The following is a 10,540-nucleotide window of genomic DNA, read 5'->3' on the forward strand; positions in this document are numbered from 1 at the left end:
GAAATTAATTATCATATTAGTCCAAATTGAATGTCGTAGTTATGTACCACAATTCTTGCAATTTAGTACACAAGCATGTGATGTAGGTAAGAACTTTGCTGTCGTTTGAGGGGTTGCATCTATTGTGGACAAAGCAAGCAATAAATAACTTGCAACAAGTGGGCAAAGTAACCTAGGGAGGAGGGGAGTAAGCAACCATTCTAATTCATGCATGGGGCAATTCTGATTTCTTGAAACTTGAGGGGCTTTTGTGCAATATGTTCCTTTTCTCATCCGCGGACTTGAATTACCTTCATGCAAGCCGAAAAGGAAACGTATGGTGGGGGAATTCAGTCGAATTGAGTGTGGTTGAGCCTGAATTGATTATATGACAAATGTAATATGCTTATCGTATGTTTGGTATACAACTCAAAAAAAATAATTAACTATACGACAAATATATCAAAGATGATTGTGGGAGAGCCCACTTTAATTAATGCATGGGGCAATTTTCTAATTTCTTGAAAATTGAGGGGCTTTTGTGCAATATGTTCCTTTTCTCATCCGCGGACTCAAAGTACTTTCATGCAAGCCGAAAAGGAAACGTATGGTAGGGGAATTTAGTCGAATCGAGTGTGATTGAACCTGAATTGATTATATGACAAATGTAATATACTTATTGTATGTTTGGTATACAACTTAAAAAAAATGATTAACTATACGACAAATATATCAAAGATGATTGTGGGAGAACCCACTTTAATTAATGCATGGGACAATTTTCCAATTTCTTGAAAATTGAGGGGCTTTTCTGCAATATGTTCTTAGTGTCATCGGCGGACCTGAACTTCCATTCTGCACAAAATTGAGGCCAGAAGTTTCTCCAGAGTCTCAGATTCAGACACCCAAAAGCCACAAATTGAAGATTCTACGGCTAAAACTTGTTGTATTTACAACGCAATCCAACAACCCTTTCTCCTTTACAAAATTTTACAAAGATGAAAAACAAGAGTACAAACACATTTCAAAACAATGATCAGAATCAAACTCATCCAATCAGTATGAACACCCCATCCTCTGCACACGATCCCTGAGAATCCCACTGTACAACGCCGCACGATTCGCCGGCATTTTCCGCCACCCGAGAACTTCATTCCCGCAACAATTGCTCTGGATTTCAGCACGCTGTCTGTGTCGGCCTCTTCTGTACAATTCCCCATTCCCCTTTGTGTCCTTCACATCATCTGCAAACTTAACCCTCTTCTTCTTCTGATTCTTCTCTTCCTTCTCCCTTTTCTTGCTGCCTGTTTGCATAACATCAGTTCAAGAACTTACCCAAAATTCAAGAAAACAAGAAAGTGGGGTGGGGGGGTACCTGAGGATAAGCAAGATTTGAGGGCCTGCTTTTGATCATCGTGAGGATTTGAAACTTGATTCCCTGGAATCGGGGAGGTGGGCGGAGGGAAAGACTTGTCCCGGAAAAGATCAAAGAGGAGTAGAGTTCCGGCGGAAACAGCCATGGCTGTGGCCAAGACTAGACCTTGAGAAGTCAACATGGAAGACATGCTGAAGGAAATTCTGATGAAAATGGTGAGAAAACAGGTCCACAGATCGAAACAAGTTGCACACACGATGTATTTGAAGTATTTTTATAGGAAAAATTCCAAACTCTATTATATTATAAGTAAATTATTCTCTATAAAAATAAATAAATAATAATTTATTTTTTTATATTTTTTAAAATATATCAATTTATTTTTTATTCTTTTAAAATAAAATAATTTATCTTCCTAATACTTTTTAAAATAAAGTATAAGATGGTAAATTACTATTCACACAATTTTTATATATGTGAAATCTGGTGGGGTGGTTTGGGAGTTGGTGGGTGGACAAAAATATGTATATATAATTAAGAACAGGCGTCGCCGAGAATCTGGAGGTATCTGGGGGGAGGGGGAGGGGGGGATTTATTTATAGAGTAGTACTTGTTTGAGTTGAATATTTGGAGGAAGAAGAAGTGTGAAAAGGGATTTTGTGGGGGTAGAAAATGAAATAATTGGAAGTTTGGGGGTTTGTGAATTGTGATAGTGCACCGCACGGCAGGGGAAAGCCGAGGAAAAGATTTTCTGGTGGTGGAGAAGAAAGGTCAACAATCAAGTCTTTCAAGTGGTTCCCACCACGACAGTGTGGATCTTTTATTATATTTTGATCTCCTATTTTATTATTAAGTTAGTATGTGATCCATGTGCATTAATTTTTTAAATTTAAAAATCAACTTAAATTATATTATAATGCGATGTTAGTCGTGACCTTAAAAGTGTAATAAAAGTTCACCCACCCCACAAAAGTATCATTGCAGTTCTTGTAGTGATGTCAATTTTCGCGTAATAAAAAATATGACTGTTTTAATTGTGATCATCTGTACAAATTCAGTCATAGATTGTGTTATCGAATACTTGTTCTTATCGATTAAGTCGACATGTGTTAGTACAGTTAAGTGAAACTGAATGGTGTGATATCGGAGCTTCTCACTTTAGTTCAATTATAAACTATCCATCAACACAACCCTCAATACAATACCTTACACAATTTTCTAGCAGTAAATGTCATGTTCTTACCAATTCATACAACAGCTTTAGCAAAATGAATCTTTGAAGTAGAAAAAAATACAAAAAAGAAAAAGAAAAAAAGTGTGGCAGTGCCCATGGACTTCATGTGTGTGCTTTCACTTTAGTAATTACTTCAGCGTACACAATGTGCGTGTGTAATGAATCTTGGGTTCTTTTAAAAAGTTAACTGGGAAATATGGTAACTAGGTAGCTGTCATGGTCAAGACATTTTTATGGAGGGAAACAGAAATCATCATCGTCCAGTTTACATGTGTCAAGTCAGTCAGTACTAATTCTGCCCCAATTTTCTTTGTTGGTCAAAGAACTTAGTTCCAGTCCTACTTGCATACGTCAATGAGTTAGGCCGCTTTCAGTTCCACGGGTTCACATAAACAATTATTGAAGCCTCACCAAAGAAACAAAAAACACAAGTAAATTTCAAGATTATCTGAGTTTATGAAATTAAATAATCAATTATGTCTCAGTTAGACTAGTTAAGGCCGAGGATGAATAAATTCGAAATTATAATTTGTGTTTAATCGAACGTATAAGTATTTAGCTCATTTTATGTGAGTGTTTGTCTGCTCATTTTATGTGTGTTATTGTAATTTATTTATCATTGTTAATTTTATTAATATTAATTAAATTGAGGTATGTATTGCTATCGAGATTGATTATTACACCAAGAAAATATAAAAATATCTGTGTCTGTTTGGGATGATTATACGAATAACTGGAAAGCCCAACCACCCATTTCAATAACAGGGAACCAAACATTGGTATGGATGTCGGACTAGTTTCAATTGTTTTTGTCTAGTTTTCATACATATTTAAGCACACATGACATGAACATGTGATGATGTGCATGGGACAGAACTGATTCCTTCTTGTCCCATATGGTTGTGGTGTTCCTTTGGACTTCCTCCTAAAGCCGTTCACACACACACACGCGGTTAATTGCTGGATAATGTTTCCATATGAATGTTCCCCCCATCTTAATTGTGTGATTTGAGTGTAATATCTCATGAAGTTCGTATGAAGACCTTCCGATAGTATTATTATGATATTTATACAAATTTTTGATCTATTTATTAATTCGAAATCTATACAATTCGGTCTCAATTTATCCTAAATCCTAATATGCCTATCTATCGTTTGTGGATTACGTGAAAATCGTACATTTTAAAAAAATATATAAATAATAATTGTCCTCCATAGAGCAAGCTTAAGTAAAGCTAGTAACCCTAACATCTTTACAATCTGTATTTGTCTTACGCTTATGATGTATCGGGTGATTTAAGTATTATAATTGGGGCTTTTCCGCAAGTGTGGTTCCGACGATCCATAGACTTCACAAATGTAATGTACTTTTGGTAGTTAGCGAATTCCTAAATTCAATCTAAAATACCTTAATTAATCCGAGTTTTGGACACAACAGAATCCATTACCAAATTAAGTCTTGGATTGGTTATAGTAAGTAAGGTCTTGGACAAAAACCCTCTGCATCCATTGAGCAACAACCTACCACTTGTGATTATGCAAATGATGAGAAAATGTACATTACATAATGATATCATCATTAAAACAAACGTAAACTGATCTAAAGTGGGTTGTCCTAATCTGCCAAGATAGACCAAAAGTCCTGACAAACTCATAATAATGACTAAGTATGGGGGTTCGGATGATCACAACAAGACACGTACTTCTTCAACTATTCAAATATCTTACGTCCATCCATTGGTTAACCAACAACTGGTCTGAGGGACCATTAGAATCTAACCCGGAACACCCATTTCAAGTTTTTTTCTTTTCTTTCTTTTTTATTTTTTTGGGTGGAGAAGGGATAATTCGGCACAAGACAACATAAATCCTTTAGTATATACAGATCAGTTCTCTTCGAATCAAATTAATTATAAAATAAGTATAATATATTTTTCATGCGATTGATTAATTTTTTTGAATTATATATCAATCACACCATAAATATATTATTATTATTATACAAGAATTATTTAATCCATACATATAAAACGCACTAACATAAAGCTATCTACTGCTCAACCTAATTTTATTTGAATTAATACTTTAGATAGATTAATCATTAATTAATAAATAAATGCACGCAAGGCACGAATTATTTTATCGATTCAACAATCCCTATTTTATCCAATCATTATTAAACAGAGTAACAAATTATTTTTGTTTGTTGTAACACAATTTTTAATTTATAATATGAATTGTTATTTGTATTTATATTTTATAGTACAGATAAACAAACAATAATGTACGACTCATAATTATAAAATAAAAAATAGCAATGCGTTGATTATTTATTTTTTATTTTCTAATTATTAACCATTCACACGCACATCTTTATTATTAAATTAAAACTTTCACCTATTATACTAGTTTATTATTATTTAATTTTAATTTTTCACATGCATACACAATCATGTGAAAATGAATTTCTTTGTTCCAAAAAGTAAATAAATGATTGCAATTTCTATCGTCTAAATTGCTTTTTTGGTCCTACAAAGAAGGTGTTGCCTTTTCTTTTCTCGGTCAATGGAATAGTTGAGAGTTAACAAATTTTTGCCACGGGCGTTAGAGCTTAATGAAAAAAGGACTTTTGGGATAAATTTTGAAACTTTTTAACAGTTTTGGTAAAAATAAATAAATAAACAAATCAATAATCATGAGACCGAAAAAAAAAAGAAAAAAACCCTTATTTATGGAAATAGAAAAAACAATTTAGCCAATAAATTACTTTACATTATTTGACTTGTTATGCGAAATCGTGTAACTCTTGTGTTGACTTTTTTTTCTTTTTTGGTAATAAATCTTAAATTCCTTTAATATTGAGTAATTCTTAACTCTGTATTCAAATCTAACTCATTCCATCCGAATGTAGCAAAAATGAAAAGCGGATTGGGTAAGCTCAATCCAGAAAATTTTAATATAAATGAAATTTAGTTTCAATAATCGATGACAGCAAATTTTATGATACTTACCATGTGATTAATTGTTATTCTTAAATCATATATTAATCAGATAAGAATTGTAATACAATTAATATATTATTAGTTTGAATTTAGTCAAACTTGATCAGATTAGAATATCCCACTTAGTCTAATATAACAAGAAAATATTGCATACTGTATGTTAGATAGTAGATTGTAAGAAATAAATAAGTTTTAGGCAATGCTCTTTGTGTAATCCAGTTTACAGACCATCAACAGCAACTCAATTGACAAACTACGAAAAAACTGATACACAACAATGGAAAGCCAAAGTCATGAAAGAGCAAACACCGGGCTAGCAGTAGACTTTGAACAACACATGTCAGTCCTGAAATCTAAATCCAACACCAGCAACATCAACCCTCGTCTATTATCTCTGCACCTCCTACAGATTTATGACATGATATCATTAACCAGAATATAACACAAAAGTAGCATCTTATTCGCTGCAAAAACGCGAGCTTATTTCTTACTTGTTGAGGTGAGAGGTTCAGCTTAGGTGGTAAGGATAGGCGGGAGGTAGTCAGATTTGGAACCGAGAATACGCGCTTTTGTGTCGGGAAAGAACTCGGTTCCTGGCAGTTCCGTGATCTCTCCTTCACTGGCAATACCGACAGGGTAGCGGAGCAAGTGACCTGGCAGGTCCCGTTCCAACTCTTCGCTCGCATAGAGATCCCAGTACCTGTCGGCTATCTCGTTGACCTTCGCCACACATTCCTCGCTCTCAGGGCGGATGAACGTGTTGTCAAGCATGCCGAGGTGTTCATACCACAATGCCATCCTGAAACCGTGGATCTGACCCCTTGCCGGCTGCCTGGTGGCCAGATGATATGGCTGGTAGGCGCCCATCGCAATCTCAGAATCGCGTGCACCATCCATTGATCTTTGGTTGATGTTGGCTGATCCGACTATTATGTATTCGTCGTCAACTGCAAGACAAGAAATAGGAAAACTTTAATTTGGGAAGACAGAATTAGAAAAGATACAGCGCTAAAATGCTGATAATTACCTATCATCATCTTTGCATGGACGTAGATCATGAATCGCCGAGCCTCCTGAGCTTTTTGATAGTCTGAGTCAGGTTCAGGTTGCTCGGAAGGCTCATACTCTCCACTCTTCTTCACCTCTCGGTTGCCAAGGCAGAAGAATGTTAAGTAATTTCTAGGGTCCTCCTCGATGCCCTTAGCGCGAAGGGCCTGGACGACATCTTTGTACATCATCTCCATTGTTCTCCTCTGCCAATCTAGTATAGCTTGAACAGATGCACTCTCTGGAATCCCTTCAGGCCACATAGGGACAACAACATAGACGGTGAATCTTTCTCCAGCCTCAATCTTGCTGACAATCTTCATGGAAAGTTCTTTAGGAATTAGATGTAGTGCTCCAATGTCCTCAACTTTAATATCGTCAGATTCCCACCCAAAACTGGATCCCAGAAAATACTGATTTTCTATATAAATGAAATTCTTGGCCCGGCGTATAGCATTGATATATGCATCTTGAATGCTTCGATCTATTATATTGTCCTTCCCACTTACAAGACCCGCTCGGGCAGCCTCTTCAGGTGTTTCAGGGAATCCAAAGGCTGCCCCACCATCAATTGATCTGAATAATTGGACATTCCATGTCTCTTGGTCATCAGGGTACGTCACAGGAGATGGGGGGATAATGACATCGTCAAGCTCCCGCAAGTTGAGTAAGATGTCCTTCCCGCCTTGCTTCCTCCATCTCTGCTCAAAATTAAACAGAACATCCCATGCAATTGGCCCCTCCAACCGGGAATGGATGTCGTGCCAAGGCTCCCTTGGTCCACCTTTCGTGATTGCAGCTCCAGTGAAATTAGGCTGATGAAAATCGTCATGATGAGCAGTATCCAATGTTCTGAAAAGTGAATGGAATGGAGTATCATATCTTCCATCACAAAGATCGATACCTCCCACAAAACTCACGACTCTCCTCTTCTCTGATTCTCCACTAGGCAAATCACTGTCGACCACCACAATCTTCTGATGATGAGTAAACATGGTAGAAATTTGCAAGTCCTGAACGAAGCTGCCCCCATCATCTGGATTCCGAGGACACAAGACACAGTGCACATCGGTACCTTGGAAGAAGTGTTCTGTCTCTTCATCATGGGTAGCCATCAAACCATCTTTCTTTAGTAAACCCACAGAGGTTCTATCATCCCAAACAAGCATAAGAACCCTAACACCTTCACTTGCTTTATTCTTAAGGAGCTCACCGAGGGTGATATCACCTCCTGGCTTTGATCTCCTCGAGTCCCTTATCAAAGTGATCTCAGTGTAAACAGACCAACCAGTGATGTAAATAAAGTGCTTTGCATTCGTGATTGCATCAAAAACATCTTCCCAACACCTATGGGGCTCATAGTGAATTCCTCCAGATAGGGGAATCTTTGGAATAAAATTGTCTGGCACATGAGCATCCTGGTACAGCGAAACCCGACATCCTGTTCTCTGGGGATAAAATGTATATGGAACCCCAGGATACTTAGCACTTTTAATTCCACGAGCCCAGTTGCGATCTCGGGGGACATCAAAAAACTGCAACCTCACATGGATCTTGGATCCTTCATGTATAGGATTCTTGTCTTCATCCAATATCTCCACCCACCTATCTACTTCTTCCCCGTCCAAGAGTTCATGGACCGGTACATAAGCTCTTCCAATTAAAGTGGCACCAATAGGGTTATCGTCTTTGACAGTGAATATTACATTTGAAGCCATATGCGCACAGTAAATGTGAAAAGACTCGTACCACCTGGGGTTGTTAGGTTCTTTCTCTATTATTCTAGTTCTCCCAACTCTAGCTTTTTCTAAATCAATAGTTGCATAAATTTTGGGAGTCCCTTTGCCAAAACCAATCTTCTCCTCAACATTCTCCATAAACTGCAAGAAAATTCCATCAATAAGAAAAATCAATAAAGACCAATTTTGACAATTAAATGCAGCAACAAAGAGTAAAGCCACCACTCAAACATATCAGTGAACAATATAATGATTAGCCAACGATGAGGTTTCCCTAGATAATATCTCCTTTTTATCATCATTTGTTATGTCGACCGACTTCTCCGCCAGAGTCTAGAAAGATTTTACTAGAATATGTTTGGTCATACTTCCGGGAATAGAATATATCCAAACAAAATAACAGTTCTTGATGGAGCTATCTGAAATCACAGCTTTCAACAATCCAGAAAATCAAATCCATTCTCATTGTGCAGCAAGGAAGCAGATTGTTCACATTAGTCAATTATATTCAAGTATAAATGCTAAAATTAACAGTCTCAGAGGCATAGTCCAACAGCAATCCTAAATATCTGGCTCATAATACCACACACTTGGATTCTGCCAAGTGGATCAGCAATGGTTAGATTGCACATGTGAAATAAATATTTTAATTTGTGATATTATTATTTACAAATCCAACAGTACACAATCCCACTTAGGTAGCAGTACCGAACGAGTGTGGCATGAAAATTTCCCCCTGAAACACTTTCAATTTGATTTCACATTATATTTGGAAGCAGATCAACAAAACAACACAAAACATCATAGCCACATGGCTCTCACGATAGTAATGTGACGGATAATGACCAGAAGCAGCTATGGACTAATCAAACTGCACGAAACTGAGCACAGTGCTGCCTCAACCATTACCAAGACAAGTCAAACCTCAGTCAAAGCAAGCGGTGAGATTAAAGCAAATATTTGCTCGGCAACAAGATAATACAAATCTATGCAGGCTAAGCACGCTCAACGATTCATCAAATAGCAACAGGATTCCACAAAAAAACTATGCCATCTTACCACACTCACATGAACAAAAATCAAAAGTATTAGCAGAACAAAATCAATCCACACAAACAAAGTCAATCATAAAATCAAAATAGTCAAATCCAACAAAAAGGGCAGTAATCCAAACTAATCTTGACTAAAAATCATACCTTGCTCAAGAAATTCCCACCGCCTCCAGCGTGCAGCCTATCCACTTCATAGATCGTGGCGTGAAGAGTTCCATGAAGCAAAATCTGAGCCATTTTCACCTATAATACAAATTAAAATAGATGAAAAACCCACATCACAATACGAACTCCACGGTAAGACCCAACGCACAAAACCATCACTTAAAACGAAGAAAATTACAATTACTAAACATCAACAGTAACTAAGAGAAATCTTTCCACCAAAGAACAGCGAAATTAAGAGGATAAATCAAGAGATCCGAGCAGCTTACAAACTGGGAACAATCTCAGAGGGCTCGGCCAATACAGAGAGCAGAATGTGATCCGATCTTTGCAGAGTGAAGGTGGGAACTGAAGAGTGAGACAGGGAAGCGAGAAAATAGTTGTTTTATACAGAGGAGCCTTTTACCTTTACGCGGTGGACTGATGAATAAGGAAGGAAACTGTCCATTTCTTGTTATTTTATTTGAGGTCCGGATCTTTATGCTCTTTACACAAAGGGTATGATACTTCTTTTTTCTTGGATTTTGCATCCACATCCCATCTGTTTGATAAAAACTAGACAAGTTGACAATTCCTCATTTTGGACAAAAGTATTTACCTTTCTCTTTTAGGCCCTATTTATTTTCTTGAATTGGATAAGTAGGTCATAAGATATTGGGATAAATTACTGGGGTAAATTACAATCGATTTTTTTAAAATTTATTATAATTATAAATATATTTTGTTATTTAAAAAATAATAAATACTTGTTTTGAAATTAATGGCCGTCTAACTAATACTAATCTATAATGGGTTGTCACAAAGGAAGTAGTTGTTAGATGATCATTAATTTTAAAAGATTATTTATAATTTTTCAAACAACGAGAGATATATATAATTATGACAAATTTTAAAAAATTTCTTTATAATGTATCCTAAAATATAGTATGTGATTAGATAAGTTTAGT

General features: G+C 36.4%; 2 protein-coding genes across 2 annotated transcripts; both read right to left on the reverse strand.

The window, feature by feature from the left end:
* Positions 1-709: 709 nt before the first annotated feature.
* On the reverse strand, positions 710-1,833 carry LOC105158387 (uncharacterized). The gene is made up of 2 exons (XM_011075133.3): positions 1,355-1,833; positions 710-1,283 (listed from the first exon to the last, which is right to left on the reverse strand). Exons 1-2 carry the CDS (start codon positions 1,542-1,544, stop codon positions 1,036-1,038), a joined length of 438 nt encoding a protein of 145 aa, XP_011073435.1. The 5' UTR covers positions 1,545-1,833; the 3' UTR covers positions 710-1,035.
* Positions 1,834-5,762: 3,929 nt separating this feature from the next.
* On the reverse strand, positions 5,763-10,020 carry LOC105158388 (phospholipase D alpha 1). The gene is made up of 5 exons (XM_011075135.3): positions 9,863-10,020; positions 9,573-9,671; positions 6,618-8,517; positions 6,082-6,537; positions 5,763-5,993 (listed from the first exon to the last, which is right to left on the reverse strand). Exons 2-4 carry the CDS (start codon positions 9,663-9,665, stop codon positions 6,104-6,106), a joined length of 2,427 nt encoding a protein of 808 aa, XP_011073437.1. The 5' UTR covers positions 9,666-9,671; positions 9,863-10,020; the 3' UTR covers positions 5,763-5,993; positions 6,082-6,103.
* Between the last annotated feature and the right edge of the window lie 520 nt (positions 10,021-10,540).

The sequence above is a fragment of the Sesamum indicum genome, linkage group LG3 (genome assembly GCF_026168435.1).
Source record: "Sesamum indicum cultivar Baizhima isolate 11 linkage group LG3, ASM2616843v1, whole genome shotgun sequence".
NCBI lineage: Eukaryota > Viridiplantae > Streptophyta > Magnoliopsida > Lamiales > Pedaliaceae > Sesamum > Sesamum indicum.